Genomic DNA, 24,565 nt, shown 5'->3' with positions numbered 1-24,565 from the left:
CCACTATTCCTCTTCTTGTGCAACTGTGAGGATTAAAGTCTTTGCCTGGGTCCTCTCAACTTTAAGGCTGCTGTGCCATCTGAATCAAAAGTTATCTGCGCCCTCAGTTTGCACAGCAAGTCCCTGTCCAACAGGCCCACAGGACAATCAGGGAGAGAGAAGAATTCATGCCTTACTTCATGACTCCCAAGATTGCATCATCTAGCCATTAAGGGGCGGTGGACCTGGTCCCCTGTTGCCCCAATAATAGTTATATGCTTGTTGGAAAGAGGACCCACTGGTTGGGTCACAAATGAATGTTCAGTGCCCGTATCCACCATGTGGTCAACAGGATGGCCCCCTATTTTCATTTGGACCATAGGTCTTGGGGGCCAGGTAGAATGAAGCCGGTCTGTTCTAGTCCTTCTCATAGCCTTCCAGGCCTGCCAGACTGACAATGTTCTCCTCCCAGGGGCTGGCTCCCCTGTGAGTGGGCTGATATTTTCCCTCGATGACCTGGCCTCTGCCTCTAGTCTGAGGCACCTTCTGGGAGTCTCTGGCCCATTGGGGACATTCATTCTTCCAGTGCCCTTCCTGATGACAGTAGGCACATTAGTTTCACCCTAGTCCCTCCCTAGGGTGGGGGTGTCCTGGGGGCATTTGTTGTCACCCTGGGAGATTGCCTCTGCCTCTGCCTGGATTAGTTCACTGGGGCCCATCTGCAAGGGCTGCTGTAAGGAGGTCCACTTTTCCTTTTCATCTTCCTGTCAGCTCCCACTTAGCCTCGTGATCTCAATTGACAAAACCTTTGTGGCCACTTCCAGAAACTGGCCAGCATTCATTCCAGTGAATCCCTCTAGTTTCTGCAATTTTCTCCTTATGCCCCCCAGGCCTGGCCAACGAAACTAGCATTGATCATCCACTGGTTTTCCATGGCTTCCAGGTCAAAGGGGCTGTACAAATGGAAGGCCTCATACAAATGCTTATAGAACTGGCTGGGATGCTCATCTGGCCCTTGGAGGACCTCTGATGTTTTGTTCACATTTATGGCTATTTTTTCTCCTTTCTTCATGCCCCCCAGTAATGCCTCCTGATACCGTTCAAGTTGCTGGTAATCTCGGCCATTATTGGGGTCCCAATGAGGGTCTTCCTTGGGGAAATAGGCCTGAGCATATGCTTGGGTGTTTTGGGTGCCCTCAGGGGTGTAATCTTCTAGCCACTTTAGGGCTACCAGCATTATATGGTGTCACTCTTCAGTATTAAATAGAGTCAGAAGAACCTGTCGACAGTCTGTCCAGGTGGGTTTGTGAGTCTGGATGATAGGCTGAATCAAATCAATCAGAGCCTGAGACTTTTCCATGAAGGAGGGAATATGATGCTTCCAGTTGAGGAGGTCTGTGGTGGTAAAGGGCTGATAGACAAATGTCCATCCTCCTCCTTGTATTTAGCCTTCCTGGTCATAATACATGGAACTCTGGGCTTCCCTCAGGGGCATCTGCAGGGCAGCTGGAATCTGGAGAGAAGGGTTCCTCATGGTGACTGGTCAGATGCTCTCAATCGAATGGGGAATGTGCAATAGGCACTGGTGGATTTAGTGTGTATAGAATCCATAGGACTCAGGGAGATCAGGGGAGCTGAGGCCCCAGAAGCTTCTGAACCACATTTTACAGGTGTGGTTGTCCCTTGAGCTTCCCCATACAGTGTCAGAGGCAGGAGTGTGGAACTGGCAGAGATGGATAGAGTGACACATAGGGTGGTGGTACCTCCTTCAGGCTCCTCAGTCAGTATAGGTTCCTTTGCTTTTTCTCTACTTGGAAGCTGTGGCCACCCTAGCTATCATAATTCTATAGGCCTCTTCCAGGTAAGGCCTTACCCAGGTGGGCCGGCTGAGGATAGCATCCTGCCAGCAATCAATATAGGGAAATTGTTCTTGGTGCCAAGGCTTTCCTACAATTATTCTATAAACTTCATCAACCACAGTTTTAGCTAATGAGCCTTTCAGGGGCCACACTATATCAAGAGCAGGCCAATCTACTTCACAAAGGGCCCTAAGGTTAACGTTACTCCATAGTTTCCATTAAATCCCTTTTAAAAATTTTTAACCAAACACTCCACAGGAGTGTTCTTACTCTGATTTCCACCCATCTCCTCCCATTACCAGATGGCAAGACAGACACAAAGGGGTAGGGTTTGGGAGGAGAGGTAAATGGGGGGGGGTAAATGCAGGGGGGACCCTCTTCTCCAATACACAAGGGGACCTGGATGTGGTCGCCCAGCTAAGAAATGCACCTACACAGGGTCCTCACTTGCTTCTTCCATCTCCAGCCACTCCCCTTATGGGGATTTAGGTGTCTCTTGACCATAGCGAGTCTGTATAAACCCCGGACCAGAGGCCCTATTAGGGCTCATCCTTGACCATGTGAGTTCGCCACAGACCTGTGAATTGGGATTCCTCACTCACTTCACAGTTAGGCTGTGTCTCAGGCTTGCACTTTCCCACAGCACAGTAATTCTGCCCCACTCCCTGAACCTGAGAGACACGGTTTCACCCCAAAAGGCAGTTACTAGAGTGTCTCTCTGGGAGTTGATCAGTCTCCCCTTCTGCCTCCTGAGGCAGGCCTGAATTTGAACCCAGGTTCTTACCAGTCTGACAAACAGTGCTCCCTCCCCTCACTGGTTCCTGTGCCTCACCCGGTTCCATTGTGCGTCTGAGGCCCTCACCCTGACTTGCTGAGAGGACAAGTCCCTCCTCTGGATCAAGCTGTCCATTGGCACCTGGCAGGATCTTCTCCTGGAGGTCCAGGGAATGCACCCCAGTGACAAGGGAGGTGAAAAAAAACCACTATCTCTGCAATCCTGGATGAACTCTCAAGAAATGTTGTTGGAATCTCAAGCTGAGATACGGGACACTGAGGCAGTTTAGCAGGAAGCAATGTTTTATTGTGCCGGCACAGACTCAGTGAACTCATGTCCAAAGGCTGAGCCCCAAGAACAAAGGGGTCTCACCTTATATACCCTTGTAAGCAGGTTACAGAGGCAAAAAGCAAGGCCTAATCCATATATGGTTACATGCAATTCTGTAGGCTAAGTTACCTTTGTGCTATGTGACTTTCCTCCCTCCCCAGTGCTTCATGACCCTTTCCTCAGGTTTCTCTCTGCTGTGCCATCCCTACCCCCAGCTACTTTATCAGAACTCAGGCCTAGTCTGTTTTTCTTCTGATCCTCCTCCCTGCTGCACCTGAGTGCTGGGATTACAGATGCGTACCACCATGCCCAGCAATCTTTCCCTTTACTCTTTGATTTCCCTTGTTTTTTTTTTTTGTTTGTTTGTTTGTTTATTTTTTGTCTTTTCCCTGTACCTAGGAAGTACTTTAAATTACATTAGAGTAATATTATTTGCTTTTCAGAGTCTGTGTTTCTGTGATATATGTAATGGCTGGTTTACAGATTACTAATAACCTTCCAGAGAGATTGAGAGAATAGAGATTCTTACAACTAAAAAGGTAGAGGCCATAACCATAACTAAGATCAGACAAAAGAAGATCCCCTTGGAACTCTTAGTAGAAATCAGCATGGAAGAGATTGAAGTGCCTACATTTTTATTTAAAGCCATCTTTGGATCACTTCTGTTGTGTGATACAAAGTACTTGGTAAACTTGTTCCATTTTGTAAATGTTGGATAAGGATTACATTATAAAAACAGGTGTGTTGGGGAGGAAGAAAACCAAGATTTCTTGACACTGAGTGTGTGTTGCATACTGCTCTCTAGGTACTGTGCAAGTCTGCCTCAGTGCCCACTTACCACTAGGAATGGTGCCAAAGGGCACTGACACATCATCCCACTTAAACTTTCCAACTTTTTTTATGGTGAGGGGCAGTATGAGGGGGCACTCCCCACTCTTTTTTAGTAGGTTTTTCAGATAGGGTCTCATGCTTTTGTCCAGGCCAACCTTGGACCTCATTCCTCTTACCTCAGTCTCTCAAGTAATTGGAATTGTAGGTGTGCACCACCATACCCAGCTTGTTTTTGATATAAGGTCTTGCTCATTTTTGCCTGGGCCAGCCTTGAACCACAATCCTCCAGTGTCCCCTTCCTGAATAGCTGGGATTATAGGTGTGCACCACAATGCCCAGTTCCTACCCTTTCTTTCCTCTTTTTTTTTAGATAGGGTCTGGCTCTGAAGCCCAGGTTGGCCTTGCCTGACCTCAAATTCATGATTCTCCTGCTTCAGCTTCCCAGGGGCTGAGACCACAGGCATGTACTACCATACCCAGCTTCTTCCAGCCCTCTTAAATTAAGATTGCTTAATTTATTTCTTATAAAGGTGATGCTTGTACACGATACCAAATCAGAAAGGTATGAAAGGGTTTGCAGTGAAAACAGAGTCTCCTTGGAGCACTGCTCTCCAGGCATCTGTATCCTCTTTCAAACCACTGCTACTGGTGTCTTGTGTATTCTGAGATATGCTATGAATACATCGACCTAACCGTAAGTAAATGTGTGTCTATACATTCTAAACCTTTTTACAGAATGGCATCATTATACGTGTAGTTCTGCATCTTTTTTCTGAATTTATTAATGGTTAATGTCTGAATTTATTTCATGTCAATAGATAATAGAATTCCCTCATTCCTTTTAAAAGATGTACTGTAATTTATTTAAATACTTTCCTGTTGATAATAATCCCTTTCCTTTTAATAAGTGAGTTCATCCTATTTGTATTTATTGGAGTAACTGATGTAGTTGGATTTAGTTCTGTTTTCATATTTTCTTTTTTTTTTTTTTTTTTGTGGTACCAGGGCTTGAACTCAGGGCCTTCCATCTTAAGCCACTCCACCAGTCCTATTTCTGTGATTGTTTTTTCAAGATAGGGTCTCTCAGAACTATTTGCCTAGGCTGGCTTCAAACTGAGATCCTCCTGATCTCTGCCTCCTGAGTAGGATTACAAGTGTGAGGCATTGGTGCCCAGCCATATTCTCCTTTAAAATTTTTTTCACTATATGGATTTTGACTATTTTGGGGGCCATGCATTGTATATTGACAACTTGTAACGTTTATCTTTTTATTCTAGTGATTGTGCTTATAACTTCATACCCACCCTCCCTCCCTCCTTCCTTCCTTCCTTCCTTCCTTCCTTTCCTTTTCTGAGTGTGTGTTTTGAGACAGGGTCACACTGCAGCTCAGGTTGACCTCACTCAAACTCAAGATCCTCGTGCCTCAGCACTCATCATGCCCACCTATTCCATATTTCTTTAGACAATTTGTACTGACTCCCTAATAAGCAGTGATGAAATCAGTAGTGACATTTCCTGCTCTTTTCTCCCCACCTGCTTTTAGTTACTTATATTGTTTGTCTTAGTTTTTGTTTCTATCTTAAAACATACTTCTTCTGTTTCTTGATCTTTCAGCTTTAAATGTCTTTTAGGCTCTGTCAGTGAAAGTTGAAAAAACCCAATGTAGTTATTTGCCACCTTTTCCTCCTTCCTGTTTTGACAGTTGCTGATGTCATTAACTTGTACTTCTCTTCTGGAACCATAAACCTCACATTTGAGTTTGATCCTGAGGTCAGGTCAGTTTCTGGTTCCTCTGCAGTCATTTTGTCATGGCTTCTCCATTCATCTCAGGGTTAGTTGAAGCTTGTCCTGCCCCTTCAGGCAGGAGAGTGTCACCTATGTTCTTGTCTGTCCCCTTTATACTTGAACATCAGTTTGCTTTGATATAGAATTATTCTCAGGTTACTTTTTGTCATTTTAATTGTGACATAAACAAGTGTGAAGTGTGATGATTTGATGAACAATTACAAAGTGAAGAGTGAACACCCAGAAGCCCCTGTCTGTCCTCTGTCCCTCTTCCTCCCCCACGAGCACTGCATCCTCTGATGTTAGTCATTCCTTGACTTCCTTCTCGTGTTACTGCTGTGTGCACAGTCCCAAACATTAAAAGTTATTTTTGTCAGTTGTGTAGTATATAGAACCATGCAGACTTTACTCTTTCATACTCAGCTTTTTTTTTTTTTTGCTTAACCTGGCATAAGATCCATCCTCTTTGTAGCTCTTGTTTCATATGTTTTTGTTGATATGTAGCATTCTACGATATGCACACACTGCAGTTTTTCTCTCACTCACTCTAGTGGAGCATTCATTTCTAGTTTAGGGTTAAGACAAGCTATGATGTTTTGAGAAGTTTTATATATATCTCCTGATACACATATCAATATCTTTCTCTTAACGTGTATTTGGGAGTAAAAATATTGCATTTTAAAGTATACGTATTTCATTCTTCCTAGATACAGCCAGACAGTTTTTGAAGTGGTAATGTTTTACATCCCACCTGCAGTGCATGAGTTCCTTGGGTCACTCTGCCCTCTGCATGTAGCATTGCTTCACTGTCTTTTGGACCGACAAACCTTTTTTTTTTTTTTCTTTTTTTTTTTTTGGTTGTGGGACTTTGTATTTGTTTGTATTTGGAGTGGTACTAGAGTTTGAATTCAGGGCCTCACGCTTGTTAGGCAGGCCACTTGAGCCACACCACCAGCCCTTTTTTGGGTTGGGTATTTTCAAGATAGAACCTCTTGACCTATTTGCTTGGGGCTGGCTTTGAACCTCAATGTTCCTGATCTCTGCCTCCTGAGTAGTTAGGTGTACAGGCATGAGCCACTGGTGCCTGGCTGGGACGGAGGTTTGAACTCAGGGCTTAATAGTTTCAAAGCAGGTGCTCTACTGCTTGAGCTACACCTTCAGTCCATTTTGCTCTGGGTATATTTTTTTTGGAGATGCGGTCTCATAAACTATTTGCCCGGGTTTGGCCTGAAGTCTAAATCCTCCCAATCTCAGCCTCCCAAGTAGATAGGATTACTAAAAGTGTGAGCTACAGCATCTTTAGGTGGGTGACATTCCTATTTCACAGATGAGAAAATAGGTCCAAAGGAATGAAATAGCTTGGTGAACTTCATGGTGGTATTGGATGATAGGACTGGCATTTGAACTCTGCTCTCTCCAGCTCTAAACCTTTTGCCTTTCCACCCTGCTTTCCTGACCTAAGGCACTGAGACTTCACTAGGGAAAATGAACATCCTAAAAGACTTTTTTAAAGGGTGGGTTGCTATCTTTTGGGATGGCTTGGGTACAGTTGTTCGTGAGGTAAGCTATTTCCAAAGTCCTATCCAGTTTTGTGATACACATGGTACTCAGCCAACATACTTAGCTTGCTGATAGCTTGCTTCTTCCTTTTCTCTTGCTTTTAGCATCCAGCCTGTTTATGGAGCACAGCACCCTCCTCTGGACCCTCGACTTACCAAAAAGTAAGTCAAGACATGTTTCTTTCATGCATCTACTTCCTCCATCACCCCTGCCCTCCCCCTATTTTGTTGAAGTGACTGTTTCCATTTTGACCTTTTCTAGCTTCTCAAACTCTGCCCTCTTTTGGACCAGGAGGTGAGCAATCTTTTCACCTCCCAATGGTGCATTACTAAATAGGAAATTAACTCACATGAGAGGTTTTTTGTTTTCCTACATTGGGAGCTGATGTACACAGGGTTTGGTCTTTATTGACTAAACATTGTCCTTGAAGCCAGATGATTGGTTTCTCTAGGAGGTGACCTGGTTTCTAGGGTTCATTGCTTCAGAATATAAGTAGCTCTACATTTTCTCTCACTTTTTTTTTTTGGCAGTACTGGGGTTTGAACTCAGGGCCTCAACACTTGCTAGGCAGGCACTGTACCACTTTAGTCACTCCACCAGCCCTCTCCCTCACTTAACACTGGGAAAGCAAGGGTAAATAGCATGTAACTGTCAGCTGGCATCCTTCAGGTCCTCTTTCTCTGACACACTCAAGGAATCCCCATATACTTACAGTTGAGTTAACAGCTTGCTAGAGGATATTTCTCAAGTAAAATCAATAAATTATTTTCACACTTTTTTGTGGTACTAGGGATACTGTAGTTTGAACGTAGGGCCTATGCCTTGAGACACTCTACCAGTCCTTTTTTTGTGATGGGGTTTTTTCAAGACAGGGTTTCATGAACTATTTACCTGGGCTGGTTTCAAACTGCAATCCTCCTGATCTCTGCCTCCTGAGTAGCTAGGATTACAGGCGTGAGCCACTGGTGCTCAGCAGGTACTGGAGTTTGAACTCAGTGCTTTGCACTTGCTAAGCAGGCACTCTACCACTTGAGCCACACCTCCAGCCCCTCAAAAACTAATACATTATTTTCAAACACAATAGAGATGAGTTAAAGCCAAGATGTGTGGCTGTGTGTCTGTCCCCTAGTTATCACTGTATTGCAGCTTGTCTCATAGGCATCGCTCAGCCACAGTGAATTTAAATGAGGAGGCAGGTCATCTTAGATTTTCTGACTTGGCCTCTTCTTTGGACCGCTGATCTTAAAGACTTTCTTCTGGGAAAGCTTATGGTTAGGAGTAATTTGGGAGGTCCAGACTAGATCTGGGTTTTCACTCTCCTGGGGCTTGTGTAATAGTATCACACAAGTGCTTCTTGGTTTACACCTTTCTTCCTTCACAGTCAATGGGGAAGTATAGAGAATCTGCAGTTATGATTCCAACTATATGACATTCTGGAAAAGGCAAACTTATAGAGATAGTAACAAGATCTCTGGTTGCCAGGAGTTGAGGGTGGAGAGAGGGACAGACAGGCAGAGGATTTCAGGGCAGACACTATAATGGCAGATTCACATCATTATACATTTGTACAAACCCATAGAGTGTTCAACACCAAGACTGATGTGAACTATGGACTTCGGGTGGTGATGATGCCTAGGTTGGGTTCACCCCTGTGGTGGGGTGTTGCTACTGGGGAGGCTGTGTTCATGTGGGAGTGGGCGGATACAGGAAAGGTCTTGTACCTTCCTTTTGATTTTTTTTGTGAACTTAAACTGTGCTAAATAAATAGTCTTTAAAAAACAACAAAAAAGATAATGTGAGCTGAGCATTGTGGCACATACCTGTGATTCTAGCACTTGGTAGGCAGATGAAGGAGGTCCAAAGCCAGCCTGGGCTACATGATCAGACCCCCGCCTCCACACACGCACGTGTTACCCACATGCATGCACACATGCGTACACACACATGTGCGCACACATATGCACACACACACAACACACAGACACATGTGCGCACACGCACACGTAATGTGCAGTAAAGTATTTTGATATGTAGAAAAGTGCTGTACCAGATATTTATATTTTTTAAATAATGTAGGTGAATTCTACCAACTTGTTCCTTGTGTGATTTGGTGTGCATGCAGGAAGCCATTGTAGACTATAAGCTCTGCTGACTTTGAACTCCTTAGCTCTAGTAATCCTCCTGTTTCAGACCCCAGAGCTAGGATTCTAGCACCTGGCTAGAGGCCTTGGTTTTGTTCACCACTTATTCTTTCAGCACCTAGCACAGCATGGGGCATGTGGTAGGCACTGAGTAAACACTAATAAGGTGCAGGAATGAAATTCTTATTTACTTTAGCAACAGGCTTTTCTTTCATACTCCTTGGTTTGTACCATGTATTAACTTTTTTTTTTTTTTAAATATTTTGAGACAGTTTTACTGTGTAGTTCAGGCTGGCCTTAAACTTGTGATCCTCATGCTTCAGCCTCTCAAGTTCTGAGATTACAGGTGTGAGCTACTATGTTTGGTGTACTAGCTCTTAAGGGGAGCACGTTTTCTGTGATGTTTGAGTGATATTGTCATTACATAGAATAAATTCTGTTTCCTTGGTTTTATCAAGAGTAAACTCTGGTCTATTGGCCAATGTGGTAGGCTCTATTGATTACCTACTTGATACTCTTCCCCACTCCTGATTATTCCCTGCACAAGAGCCAGGATTGAGCTGGGAGCCAGTGGCTCACACCTGTAATTCTAGCTACTCAGGAAGTAGAGATCAGGAGGATCACAGTTTGAGGCCAGCTTGGGCAAAAAACAAGACTCTTATCTCAAAATCACCAAACACACAAAAAAAGGTTGGTGGAGTGGCTCAAGCGTTAGAATGCCTACCTACAAGCAGGGAGCCCTGAGTTCAAACTCCAGTATTGCCAAAAAAACAAAAAACAAAAAAACAAAACAGTCATACTTGAGTAAATGACAGTGAATACTGTTAGGGCAGGTATTAAGACTGGGTTACACTGCCTATGATAATCCTTTGGTGATCCCAGTGGCTGGTCTTGGGTAGGCTTATCTCAGTAGTTCTGGCCAATGAGACATAAAAGAACATCTCCTGAGGGAGAGCTCATGGAAGACACTCTGTTTTGGTCAGAGAGATCATTCTGTAAAGCAAGGCTCTTTCATCCACTCATCTCTTTCCCACTTTTGGATATGGTAGTGTGGAAGTGGCATGCTGTGAGCTGTAGCACTAACTAACCCTGAGGGAAAGACTGGAGATTATGGAGATGCCAGCCCAGTTTTTGCTCTTCAGAGCATTCTTGTAGCCAGAAGCAGTTGCATCAGAGCCAGGAGTTGGTTATCGAAAGATCCATTCCAGCAAGTTTTATAATTGCCTTCATAGACGTGCAAGTACCATATAAATCCATCTGTCCCCCCATCCATTAGGCAGTAGGGTATACTGTCAGTTTACATTTCAGTCAGGGTCACCATACCGTGCCTGCATCTTTCATTAACTGAGTTTCCCCCATTCTGTCCTTAGTGCAGATCGTCAGTCATATCACCATTTCCCAAACGGCCAAAGCAGACTTTACATGCTTTTGTTTTCTCGCCCGCTCATTATGTGAAGCCATGAACACTTTCATTGATCACGCAGCAGAGCTGCAGTCATACTTTGAGGAGAAGTACTCACTTAGCTTTGCAAGTTGGTTGGAATTTAATTGTCTCTGTGCCAACTTGGTATGAACACGCTAAACATGGGACATTTCCTTCCACCAGTCTGCTTTACAGGTGCAGGTTGCTGCTATGAAACATTTACCGCACTCATGTCACACCTTTGTTGGGACATTTTTATTGCTTTCTCCATTACATGGTTATGTTCTGCTCCACACCTTCATTAATTACTGTGTGGTTAACCCCCACCAGGCAAAAGCCTTTACACAGGGTCTTCAATTACCTAAACTGCCTGAGCACAGTAAGTCATTCCCTGTCCAGGTATATTGACTTCAGCTTGCCAGATTATTACTATTAGTGGTAATATTGCCTGCAATGATTTTTATAGCTCAGATAAAATTAGTCTCATTGGTGAGCAGCCCCATGGCCACGTGATGCTGTGACAAGCTTCTAAATGTCTTGTTTTCTGAATTGATGCTGAAGTACGATAGGTCTTACTTCCAAGTTCAAAAACTAGTTCAGGTGAAGCCACACCAGTGATAACATGACTGGATTTATTTGAATGTTACTGAATTTCCTTTTTTTTTTTCTTTTTATTTTATCGTTTTTGCATTTACTCACAGGTGTATACACTGTCTGTGCCACCTCTAAATTTCCTTTTCACTTACCAGTGTCAAACCTTTTTCTAAAAATTCTATTGTATCCTCATAAACATGCACAAATATTACATCAACCAAAACATTCTATTAAGTGAACCACCATTTCATTAAAATGGAACGATTAGTCTTTTGTGATTCGTTTTGGTTTTCGGTGGTATTTGATTTTGAGTGCAGGCCCTTGAGCTTGCTAGACAGGCTTTCTGCCACTTTAGTTATTTTTGAGATAGAGTTTTGCCCAGGCTGGCCTGGACTGTGATCCTACTATTTACGCTGGGATGATAGGTGTTTGCTACCATGCCCAGCCATTGGTTGAGATGGGGTATTGTGAACTTTTTTACCTGGGCTGGCCTGGAACCTTGATCCTCCAATCTCTGCCTCCTGAGCAGGTGGGATTACAAGCATGAGCTACTGTGCCTGGCCAGCTTTTTGTTTTCTTAACTGGTAAAACCTGAGACCACTCTTCTTCAAAATGTTGTTCACCAGGTCTCACTCAAATGTGCCATTTATTACATCTCTGAGGGTTTTTAGTGTCATCTGGACTTCTTGGATCTTTTTTCTTTGCCACCTACTAGCTCCATGACTTTTGGCAAGTTCTTAATCTTTCTAAGCCCTAGTTTCCTCATCCATAGGTAGAGATAAGAAGGCTCGCTCACAGACTTGCTGTGAGGATCCGTGGGTATCTGTGAAGGGGCTTTCTAGACTACACTTTGGTGTATAGTTTGCAGGAGGTGTGGGGAAGGGGTTTATCAGAGGCTGGTTTGTTGTAACTTTAGTGTAGTTGTGTTTAAGCAATCTTGGTTAAATTTCAAGCCACACTATGACATTTTTGTACCTTGGATTAGGAATAAATTTGTTGGGCCATATTAAAAGGAGAAACTCCAACTAGAACTACCTGCATTAACTTTTTGCTGCAACTATTAGAGTCAACAGGGAGGGGACCCCATCCCTAGAAGTGGTCTCTTCCCTTTCAGGCTTCCTAAGTCTGACCCACAAAGCCCATTCTGATGGCAGCAAGTTTCCTACCAGCTAAGAGAGTGCTTGTCCCCTCTTTTTGGGCTGGAGATCTCATTTGCCTCCACCCTCTTCTTTTTCTTCTTTTTAACTAGTTTTTTTCGGTCAGAGTGTAAGCTGGCTCTGGGATCAAGTAGACCTGACTTAAGTCAGGTCATCCTTGTGGGTGCTCTCACCAACTTTATTCTGACTTCAGACCCCTACCATCTTCTGAGTGATGCCAGCCCTTTCCTCCGTAAAACTACGTTCCTCACAACAAAGCTAACATTTTAGATAGTTGTTGATTTTTGGGTTTTGTGGGCCAGGTAGGTGTCCCTAAAATAATTTCTGGAGCCTCAAAATGGTCTGCCTCGAACCATATCTCCTCCTCCTCTTCCTTTTGTTAGTGTGTGTGAATTGTACGCAGGTTTTGTTGTGAATTGTCACATGTGCATATAATGTGCTTTGATTAAATCCACCCTCTAGTGCTCACTCACCCTCCTCTTGCCTTTTTAATCAGTTTTCACAGGTTTTGTTTTTCCCTTCTATCTTTGTGACTCAGTGGAGGACAGCCTTTCCTCCCTGCTTCCCTACTCATTATGTTGGAATGTATCCTTTCAATTTGTATCTACAAGCTGTCTTTTGAATAAGGGATTTGAACAGGGTCTCGCCTTTTTTTTTTTTTAAGCGGCATTGGGGTTTGAACTCAGGTCCTCACGCTTGCTAGGTAGGTGCTCTACTGCTTGAGCTTGCTAGATGGGTGCTCTGCCACTTGAGCCAATCCACCAGCCTTTTTTGTGTTGGGTTTTTTTTGAGCTAAGATCTCAAGAACTGTTTGCCCAGGCTGGCTTCAAACTGTGAACCTCCTGATCTCTGCCTCCTGAGTAGCTAGGATTACAGGCATGAGCCACCAGCAGCCAGCTGACAGTGGACTTTTAACAGAATTTAAAAAGTAATGTTTTCATTTTGGAATTTCTTGCTTATTGCTACATATGTGGACAACCTAAAAACATCTCCTTTTCTATTAGTGGTTTATGTCCTGCTCTAATGACTAGTTTAGTTCATATTGCCATAACAAATTAACTGTAAAATCTCAGTGGATTAACACATTTAAGGTCTGTTTCTTGCTCATGCTTGTGTCCAAAATGGGATAGGGTAAGGGTGGACGGCAGGCTGTGCTCCATAGTCACTCAGTTACCCAGGTTAAGGGAGGCCCTGCCATGTGGAACCTTGCCAGTCATCATGACAGAAGAGAGGTCACGGAGAATTCACACCTGTTCTTTTATATTCTGGCCTGGAAGTGACTGCCTCGCTTCTCCTCTCAGCCCCTCAGCCAAAACCCTTCACAGGGCCTCGCTTAAGTGCAAGGGCACTGGGAAATACAGAGGAGCACTTGGAAGACTTGCTGACCATTGCTGTGTCCACTACCTCTGTCTGTTACACGGGTCTGTTTGGGATGTATTTAGACAAGCAGTTTTGTTCAAAGAAGGTAATAATCACATATGGGTAGTTTGTTGTATTATAAATATTATAAAGCAAGCTAATGAAGGTGGTCGGATGTGTCAGACCACTCCTTGGTAATGTTGTCTCCTTTCTTGAAGCTTCATTAAAGAACGGTCAAAAGTCAACACAGTTCCTCTGAAGAGTAAAAAGGCCTCCAGTTTTCATGAGTTTGCCCGGAATACCAGTGATGCTTGGGATATTGGCGATGATGAGGAAGAGGACTTTTCCTCACCTTCTTTCCAAACTCTGAACTCAAAAGTTGCTTTGGCAACTGCAGCCCAAGTCCTGGAAAACCACAGCAAGCTGAGGGTAAAGCCAGAACGATCCCAGTCAACAACATCTGACGTCCCTGCCAACTACAAGGTGATCAAGTCCAGCAGTGATGCCCAGCTATCCAGAAACTCCAGTAAGTCCATCCTGCTCTGCCATAGCGTCATCCTTCTCAGCAGAGTGCACTTTAAATAAAAGCAATTTTTCTTTAGGGCATCACTCACATCTTCCATTGGATGATAAAAAGTGCGCTAAAGCCTAAAGTAGGACATTAGCGAGCCTAATGGTCACAAACTTGCCCCTCCCTCTGTGGTGGGTGCTTAGCCCTGTGACCTGGGCCTTTACTTCCTGACACCCAAATGTTGCCTACCATTCTCTTCCTCTTCTCTTCTTCCCTTCCCTGTGGTGGGATCCAAAACTTTTGTGGTTTGATTACTTCATACTGCTTTAGGACTGTCAGGTTTATGAATATTGACTAATGTATTTAAAATTGTTAATGGCACTGTTGATTGACTTCCTTGACATAAGGTGGGTTTTTTTCCTGTTTCTGTGGGAGGGAGCCAGAAGGTGTCAGGTCACAGCCCTCTGACCATTAGACTGGGTGGGTGGGAGGAGAGGTCTGTTCTATGTTTTTTCAGGAAACTGGCCTCGTAGCTGGTGGGGCTGATGGCGGTATTAGATGTCTGGGACTTTCATTGTATAGATTGATATACCCATTGCTGTGTTTATTGCTGTCCTGAAAGGTTTTATGGAAGTCGGTTATTCTGAGCAGGAGAGGGAAGAGCTATCATTGTAGCAAAAGTTAAAACAGCTCACTGGTAATAGATGAAAAGAAAGTAGAATGTCAGAGTCTGGAGTGTGTCCTAGCTCATGTTCGTAGAGAATTTCTTTTATTGCTTCAGACTAAGCACATGGTTATGCAGTTAGACTGTAAGGTCTTTACACAGTTGTTTTTCCAATTATGGAGTCTGGTCCCAGCTTGAAACCTCAGTGCTGGACCTTGACAAGCATTCAGTGTTGATTGACCAGGTGACTACAGCTACAGGCTGTGGGAAGTGTCCACATGCCATGATTGGGGGGGCTCAAGAGGTTCCTAGCGGAAGGAATGCCCCCACTATGATCTGTGATGAGTTGCCTTTGTGCAGTGAGGACCCCCCCCCACCCCCAGCACATTTCCCTTACAGAGCTTCCCTCCTGTGTGTGTCTGTTTGTTAATAGCTAGCATTAGAGATGCATGTCTGTCTCAGCTTTGCAGTGTGAGGTCTGCATTTTCTTTTTCTTTCCTTCTCTCTCCCCTCCCCCCTGATGCTACGGATTGACCCCAGGGCCTTGTTCATGTTAAGCAATTGCTCTACCACTGAGCTACATCCCTGGCCCTGGTATGCATTTTCTAGGCATCCCAGGCAAGGACCTGTGGCAGTTGTTTTTGCAAACCTTCTAGTAGTACTGGTTGACTAGTATTCACTGTTAAATATTTGTCATAACCACTGCTTTTTAAGGCCCAGATAGGTTAAGAATATGAAAAGATAGTCATAATTAAAACCTCAGTTTTCTCTGTGGCAATTAAACAAGTAAGGGTTTTGGAGTCGGATATACCTAAGATGTCACCTCAACTTTCACAGTTACTTCTCCAGGCTGCAGTTTCCTCTTCTGGAAAATAGTTAAAAACTCTTACCATATGTTGCAAGGATCAGATGAGTGAGTGATAATGTTTAAAAGTCACCAGCAGGATGCCTGATACATAGTAAGCACTCAATAAGCATTAGTCCTGAACTGTACGTTCCTCTACCACCATCTGACTTAGAGCGAGACACCAAGTCAGCTTGAGTCTGTGTTCTGTGCCTCAGTTATATCATATCAGTATCCAAATATGGTTCATTTTGGTGGGAAATGGGGGTAGGGGCACAGAGGAATTGTTCTGGCCAGAGCCCCTCACCTGCTGTGCAGGGCCTCCTGGTGGGCCTAGAACAGTTTAGAGTTGTGCCGAGCTGTTGGTCCCCTAGCCCTTGGGGTAGCCATTCCGCACCTGTGCTGTGCTTGGTGGTGTGGAAAGGGAAGGAGAGCGCTGCCTCAGACTTTGGCCACCGGACTCTCTTGGATGCACTGAAGAAAGTTCAGGTTGAGATTAAAAAGCATTTGATTTCCCTTGGCATCACCACCCCAGTTCTCAGAAGTGGCTGCAGCACCTGCAGTCTGGTAGCACATGAATTGCCTTCATCTGACAATATACACACATGCACGGAGCTCAGCTAGAGCCTCAGGTGGTGCACACAGGTACAGCCCTACTCTGGAGAAGGAGGGATCATACCCGACAGGCAGAATTGAGTTTTCTCAGAACCTATGCTCTTCATACAGCTTTTCTCTTTTTCTTTCAAATGATCTCAGGTGACACATGCCTGAGGAACCCACTCCACAAACAACAGTCACTCCCTCTCCGGCCCATCATCCCCCTCGTTGCCCGGATCTCCGACCAGAATGCTTCTGGCGCACCCCCAATGACAGTCCGGGAGAAAACCCGTCTAGAAAAATTCCGTCAGCTTCTCTCCAGCCACAACACTGACTTAGGTGAGTTCCTGTGAGCCCCGGGCATGGTAGGAGCTCTTGGTGACTGGATTCTCAGAGACCTGGAGGCTATTGCTCTTTACTCTTCCTTCTTTTACTTTTCTAGCATCTCCTGGTCTGGCACCCACTGCAGCAACATGCAGGTGTTAAGGCAGAAGTGTATCACGAGTGATGAGTCCCAAATGAGGCGAGACTGGTTTCTGGGGCCTGTAGACCATAGTGAGCTCCTCTGGCTTTGGTCTCTTTTGTCTTAGGCGATTCTCACTGAAGTCCACACCCATGGGCCTTCCAGTTCCCCTCTAACTCTCCTCTCTGAGCTGACTGATGGCGGCTGCAGGACCGTGTCCTTGGCACTCTGCTGCTCAGGGCTGTTGTTTTGGGCCTTTCCCTTGCTTGTTGGTAGCAGGCGATGGCGGCAGTGGTGATCTTACTTGAATGGTAGGCATCAGGCAGTGCTGGTTCAGGTTTGTCTTAGGGCCTTCGTGGGAGGACCTAATCCAATGAGGCTGTTCTCTGTTTGCAGATGAGCTGAGGAAGTGTAGCTGGCCAGGGGTTCCCAGGGAGGTTCGGCCTGTAACCTGGAGACTCCTGTCGGTGAGTTCTACCCACTGTGTAGGGAAGCGTGAGCCTTACACATCCCTTCTTGCTGATGAGGTTAGTCTGGATGTGTTGGTGTTACTCCATAGGCTGCTCTTGTCCCATGGGATGTGACAGAGTTGTGGGGCTGTGCACAGAGACACATTCTTGAGAATTTATTCCTGCCCTTGCAGGATGGGGCTATATTCTTATTCCCGCACATGAGAAGGGCACAAGTTGGCTTCTGTGGTCATGATTTCACTTTTTTAACAGTGAGGAAGAGAAATGTAGCAAGACGGGGAAGCCCAGCACTTGCTCTGAGCAAGCTCTGTGCTTGGCTCCTTTTGCAGTGAGAATAACCCAAGTGTGAAGAGTTGCCATGTGGGCCCATCTCAGAAGCCATACTAATTTCATTTTCATCAAGCCCAGAGCCCTGTGCCAGCCACTGCAAGAGGAATATGGGGAATAGTCTGAGTTTGTAAAATTGATTCATTCATTTAGTAAGAAGTTTTTGAGGGCCTGTTGTTCTCCAGGCACAGTGCCAGGTGCTGTGAACATATCCAGAATCAAATAGCCCCCCGTCCCTACCCTGCAGGCTCTGCTGTGCAATGCATTACACAAACCTCTTTGAGAGGAGGGAGTCTCTCCTCATCACTTCAGTTTGAATGCTGTTCAAAGTGGACTTGGTGAGCAGAAGGAGAACAAGAGATGTAAGAACGAGAGTGGGATCTAGACCAGAGTAAGAGCGAAAGTTGGCCTGGAGCTTTGGCTAGGAGGGGGCTGCTGCCAGAAGTTGTGTCTGGGCATTGTAACTGCTGTGTCACAGTTCCATTCAGCTTCCTAAGCTGGTGACTCTGAGTATTACACTGGAAACACTGTGTAATCAGTACTAGGTTGCTTGGCACATCATCAGATGTAGCATAGAAGTTGCCAGATCTTTGTGATTCCCAGAAGTGTGACCCTACACACATGGCCCTGCAAGACCTTGACTCAGGCCCAGTTCCCTCCCACTGACCTACATTCTGTGGTGCCAGCTCTGGGAACAATAGAGTGCTCCCCATGGTACAAGCTCCAAGCGCAGTACAGGGCCCAAGGAGGAAATAACCCAGGAAAGTCGCTTTGTCTCGTCTGCACATGTGGCTCTCACTGCTGAAGAGAGGTCGACAGTGAGTGACCAAAATCAAGAGGGATTACTCTCGTCCTTCTGGCAAGGCCTTCTGTTCCTTTGAGTGCTTCAAGTCATTGCTTGGGATAAAACAAAAATTAAGGACATATCCAACCCCACTTTTGTCCCACCTGATGTGCAGTCTTGTCCACAGGGCTATCTCCCAGCAAACACTGAGAGGCGGACGTTGACCCTGCAGCGGAAGCGGGAGGAGTATTTTGGCTTCATTGAGCAGTATTATGACTCTCGAAATGAGGAACATCATCAGGACACCTACCGACAGGTACAGCCCTCACCTGCCGCCTCTTGCTCAGTTGTTATGTTCTTGATGTGTGCCTTCTGGCAGAAGTTGTCCGGTTCCTCAGGCTGTGGTGTGCAGCTGGGCATTGGCTCTATCCCCAGAGCTCCATCTCCTCTTTTCATTCAGCAGCTCTGATTTTGGCTGTTTTAAGTAGGTAGGTGTTTTTAGCTCTGGTCAGTGAAAGTGCTTGCTAAGCTTTAATGTGTACACAAGTCACCTGGGACCTTGATTAATCTCCCAAGAGTTATGAGAAAATACAGGTCTGGAGAGAGGCCTGCACTTCTAACTAGCTCCCTGGTAGCATGGACAATGCCCATCCACAGGCCCACTGTGAGTAGTGAGGGCTGTGGAACACGAGAGGAAAGGCAGTTTCACTCAGGAGTAGTCCATTCCCTCAGCACTGTGACCTCAGTGTGTCCTTCTGGGAGCTGCAGTGCCCAGACAGCACCCATGTCTGTCTGTCTGCAGGAGTCATCGCAAACAAGGTGTCTTCCATCATTGCCCATAGAGGTCCTCATGGCCTGTGGAGAGGTCTGCCAGCAGCCTCACATGCAGAGGGAGAAGAGGGGAGTCTGTGGGTGGTGGAAGGTGGAGGACGGACAGCTGTCTTCAACCAGCCCCAAGAACTAAAGTAGCCTCTGCTGCTGTGGACATGGTCTTTAGGATGGTTAGACTGGGCATTGGGAAGTCCATGGAGTCAAAACCAACTATAGTGACTGACCTCTTTGGTAACCAGCTGGTCCTTCCTCACCTTCTACATGTCATGACTTCATAAGCAAGTCCTCCTCTGCTTACCTACCCTGCATGTTTTGCAGCAGTTTGAGATCTTAGTCCTCAACCGTTCTTGGGAACGGTTCATGAGTAAGATTTTGAAAGAGGGCTGCATACTTTGATCACTCCTGGTAAATAATGCCAGCCCAGAGTGATCAGACTCCAGAGAAACAGGTGGAAGCACTGGCTTCCCTGAGGTTGGGAAGCCCACTGCTCTTGATGGAAGTGGCTTATTTTGGGAGGTTGCCTCACTGTTGGGTGAGCTCTAGCTCCACATATGTGGTTTAAGTGGACTTTCCTCTAACTTTTACTCTTTTGAGTCCTAATTCTTAAGAAAATACTTGTCAAAAGAACACACTGGCATTTGCGTTTTTGGATATGGCTTCTCTTTTTCAGATTCACATTGACATTCCAAGGACCAATCCCCTCATTCCACTGTTCCAGCAGCCACTTGTACAGGAGGTGAGAAACTTACTGCTCTCCGCCCACAGCCCAGAGGCCTGTTAACGGTCTGCAGCCGGTCAGGATAGTTTCTTGTGTTCCCACATGGAGCTTTGGTCAGGTGCTTCTCATGCCCTCTCATTTGCACTAGAGAGGTGAGGAGTTCGCCCAGAGTCTTGGCCACCCGTTGTCAATGAAGAACCTGCATCTTAAAATTCCTGTTCTTAGGTTTTCTCTGCTTTATCAAACTGGAAGTAATGATTTTTTTTAATTGTGGTAAAATATACATAAAATATACCATTTGCGCCTGTTTTTAATGCACAGTTCAGTAGCATTAAGTAAGTACATCCACTCTGTTGCGAGTCACCACCTTCCTTCTCTAGATCTTTTTTATCTTCCCAAACTGAAACTTAGTAACCATTACACAGTAATCCCCCATTGTCTAGCAGTCACCATTCTACTTTTTGTCTCTCTGCATTTGACTACTCCAGCACCACAGATAAATGAACTGTATAGTATTTGTCCTTTTGGGACTGGCTAAACTGACTTAATATGGTGCCTTCAAGGTTTATTCATGTTGTAGTATGTGTCAGGAGGTCCTTCCCTGTTCAAGGCTGAATGATATTCTGTTGCATGTATGTAACATATTGATGATTCATTCATATGTTGATGAACACATGGGCTGCTTTTTTCCTTTTAGCTGTTGTGAATAATGCTGCAATGAGTATCAGTGTACAAATACCTAGTTTAGTGTCTATTTTAAATTCTTTTGGATTAAATCCAGAGGTGAAATTAGTGGTGATATTTTGGACCTAACAAGTTCATGAAGCACTTGGAAGGTCCCAGTGGGACTACTATCTTTAGGCCAAGCAGTAACTGTCAACCCCTTGAGGTCAGGAGTTTGCTTTGCAGCTCTGCAGTAGCCAAAATGCTGAATGTTAAGCTCTTTGAACTGAGCATTCAGTCCTGGTAATAGAGGCATGGTGGTAAAAATACTCACAATAAATTGGGCATTTGGCTCTGGATGGCGCTCACAGTTCTGTGTAAATATACTTGTCTCTCCTGGTGAGATCCTTCATGACTTAGCCAATACTGTAAGGAGGATTTTGAGGGTGACACCATTATCTTACCTATAAGAGTCAACTCGAAGGAAGCTGAAAACACATCTAGGACCCCTTTCTTCCTCCCATTAATTTCCCATGACTCAGCCCTGCTGATCTCTTGTTTCTGCTTGTTGATGTTTAGGTGCTTAGCTTTTACTTGTTCTTGCTGCCTACCTCTGAACTTGAAGATGGGGATAGGAGTTTGTTTAAAAGGCTTTTCCTTGTAGTAGAACCTGAGTACAAAGACGGAAACTCAAACTTTTATTCTTTCCAGTTTTTTTTGAATCTCCTCTATATGTTAAGCAGAGTAAAAATGCCAGCTGAGGAGCAAAGAACTAAGTAACACTGCATATTGAAAGGCTTGCAAGCCTGGAAGATACTTGAGACTTGTGTACAGTGAATCAAGACTCCCATGCTAGTAGAGGAGATGAGGAGACGCTTCAGGGATTACCCTATCCACTCCTCTCTATAGGGCTGGATTATCTCAAACTTTTCTTATAGTGCAGATCCCATGTTCTCCCTACACCCAAACTTGTTGTCTTCAGATGGCATCTCTTTGACATCTTTACTGGGACAGAGTGAGCATGTATACATTGTCCACATCCTTACTGAAGAGACATTACTACTGGTCTCCCGATTTGAACAGCCAGCTTTCGCATACTTGACCACCGCTGAAGCTAGGATTTGTGTATTCACAAGCACCAGTAGTGTAGAGTAAGAAGCTCTTGTAAGTCCTTCAAAAGGACTGACCTGGTTGACCATTTTTTTTTTTGTTCGTTTGATTTGTTTTTGTGGTGCTAGGATGGAACTCAGGGCCTCATTCATGCTAATCAAACATTCTACCACTGAGCTGCACCTCTGGCATCCAGGTAGACATAGGCCACAAGAGGTGTAAGGAAACAGAGAGAGGCAGGGAATTATTGAGAGTTTTCTGAAACATGGTGGGTATAGTTTGGGCTACATTTTCAAGGAAGGGAGAGAGATCATTTAGCAACAGAGAAGAAGGAGTGTAAGAGGGTTCCTAGTAGAGTATTGGGCCTGATACAAACGAGGACTCCACACCCTTCCCTCAGTCACAGAGAGCAGGTGGGTAAGTCTAGTAGCAGCAGAGAAGCCAACTCAGTTCCAGATAGAACTTTGTTCTGACTGGCTCTCTCAGATAGCTGAAAGCAGACCAAGCTATCTGTGACACATGGACTGAGAAATATCCTGCATTGTGTCTTTAGATTCTTTCCTATGCTAGATAACCATCTCCAAAAACCACATAACCACTTCCCTTTTCTTAGTCTCCCTGATAGGCCTTGCCTGCTTGGAGGGGCCCTCTGTGTGACCCTGGAGCCGGCTGGTTGGAGCTCTGAGAGTCTGTGTGCTATGAAGGCTGTCTTATCTCCTGTCCCACCTGCATGCTGTCACCCTCATGTCTGCCGTCCTCTGGTGTGGCTCATGGATCTCTGAGGCAGCACAGTCAAAGCCATTGCCAAGAATGTCATTAGAAAGCCAGACAAACAAACAAACAAACAAACAAAAAAGAAAACCAGGCAGTGGAGATCATCAGATTGAGAGAAAGCTCAGAGGGCCCAATGAAAGCAGAAGGGAGTTTAGTTGAATGGGACAGGACAGATTCTGCTAAGGGACCATAGGATCTTTTCTCCATCCCCAACGAAGGCCTCTGGCTTCTTTTGACAATATGCTTAACCCCAGAGGCTTTCCCATGGGAGCCTAGGCTGATTTCTTTTTTCTCAAAGTCCCAGCTGTCAGGGTCCATAGGATTTGGGTCGTTTGACTTCCTGTCCCCAGCAGCTGTCTGGGTTGTATCCTGATATTTAAAGGAACTTCTTCCTGTGTGTAGTGTGTCACTTGTTCCTTGTCAGGCTGGAATAAAACTATATCTAGATCTCCTTCCTTTTCAGCAGGGAGAGGGGAAGGAGGTGAAGTATTTCCTCTCTAAATTCTATAATGACCAAAAAAGATTGAGAAGAGGATACCAACTGTGATGCTCTAATATCTTGGTCTTGGAAATAGAGAAGCAGCGTGCACAGTTGAGAAGGTGGTGGCTTAAGTTAGTGACATCCATAGCAATCTTTTGCCAATTATTGTTATTGTTTTTTAATGATGCTGGGGATTGATTTCAGAGCCTTTCACATAGTAGGCAAGCATTCTGCCACTGAGCTATATCCCCAGTCCTTGGGGGTTTTTGTTTGTTTGTTTTTGTTTTTTGAAACGGGGTCTTGCTATATAGCGAAGGCTGGCCAAGAACTAGCTATGTAGCTCAGACTGGCCTCAAACTCACAACTCTCCTGCCTCCACTTACTGAGTGCTGTGATTACAGGCATGCACCAGCACACTGGTGCTTTTTGTTTTTAATAAATTTGTGTCACTATCCTTTCCTTTTCTCAGTTTTATGTCATGATACCTAGATGCTGAAAAGATAAAGGGTAAGAAGCATCAAAACAACTAATATATTAGAAACTCTTTGCATTTTCTGGATTTACATTCTTCATCCTTTGTCCCACAGTATTATAAATTGTTCTTACAGTCACACCAACTGTGAGATAAGCTGAAGCAGGTGAATGGAGAGTGGGAGTGTGTCTTCGTGATTTAACACTCGTGTCTTCTTTCTCTCTCATTTTCCTAGATCTTTGAAAGGATTCTATTTATTTGGGCCATCCGACACCCTGCCAGTGGGTATGTCCAGGGAATTAATGACCTGGTCACTCCGTTCTTTGTCGTCTTCCTCTCAGAATACGTGGGTAAGAAGCAGAGTACCAAGTTGAACAAGCCATTGCTCTTTCTTATCTGCATCTGTTTGTTTGTTTTTCCCAAGAGAGCAGCCAGTGGGTATGTCTTGCTGAAAAAGAGACAGTGGTTTTAAATACACAGCAAAAGCTGTTTGAACAGCAGTAGCAGCCTGGAATTTATCTCTTGAGATGATCACAGATCTCACCTAAAAAGACCTGCTTTGTTGAAAGAATGGCCAAGCTGAAATATTTATATTGTGCCTTGAACAGATGGTTTGATGGTTTATTTGAGGTTATTTTAGGATTCTTTGAACTTGTCTCAGACACAGGCTCCACCTGTGAATGCTGGCATTTTAGGTTGTGTGTTGAGCCTCAATGCTTCAGTTCTTATGCTGGGTCTTAGAGACAGGATGTAGACACACAGAAGATGGGGGTCTTGTGGCACCTGAATCCAGCTCATATGGAAGGTGATGGGTGGGCCAGGGAGAGCCCTGGGACCTTGATTTCTTCCCGTTCCTCCTCCACCCTTTCCCCTCTGGGTTCTCCTCACTTTGGAGAGTGTTTACTTTTGTGGGAGCATTTAGGATTCTTACAGTCTTCATTGCCTCCTCCAGCTAGCCTAAAGTAAGCAGTCTTAGCAGGAGTTGAAGATTCTCTGTTTCTCTTCAGCTTCCTTAATTACTAGTGCTTAGATTTCATAGGAAAGCCCGTCTGTCACAGCCTGA

The 24,565-nt window shown here is 44.8% G+C and overlaps 1 protein-coding gene across 3 annotated transcripts in view; it reads left to right on the top strand.

Annotated features, from left to right (window-relative positions):
- Positions 1-24,565, top strand: part of Tbc1d22b (TBC1 domain family member 22B) — a 74,416-nt gene that overhangs the window by 15,384 nt on the left and 34,467 nt on the right. For 2 of the 3 annotated variants that reach the window (XM_074082297.1, XM_020175914.2), the window contains exons 2-8: positions 7,224-7,280; positions 14,012-14,319; positions 16,569-16,748; positions 17,269-17,339; positions 18,641-18,769; positions 19,955-20,020; positions 23,738-23,852. In XM_074082297.1, the coding sequence (XP_073938398.1) occupies positions 7,224-7,280; positions 14,012-14,319; positions 16,569-16,748; positions 17,269-17,339; positions 18,641-18,769; positions 19,955-20,020; positions 23,738-23,852 (926 nt within the window). The remainder of the gene's footprint in view (positions 1-7,223; positions 7,281-14,011; positions 14,320-16,568; positions 16,749-17,268; positions 17,340-18,640; positions 18,770-19,954; positions 20,021-23,737; positions 23,853-24,565) is intronic. The other variant, XM_074082296.1, reaches the window with a different exon arrangement.

Source organism: Castor canadensis, chromosome 8 (genome assembly GCF_047511655.1).
Source record: "Castor canadensis chromosome 8, mCasCan1.hap1v2, whole genome shotgun sequence".
Lineage (NCBI taxonomy): Eukaryota > Metazoa > Chordata > Mammalia > Rodentia > Castoridae > Castor > Castor canadensis.
This window is presented reverse-complemented; position numbering and strand designations above follow the sequence as displayed.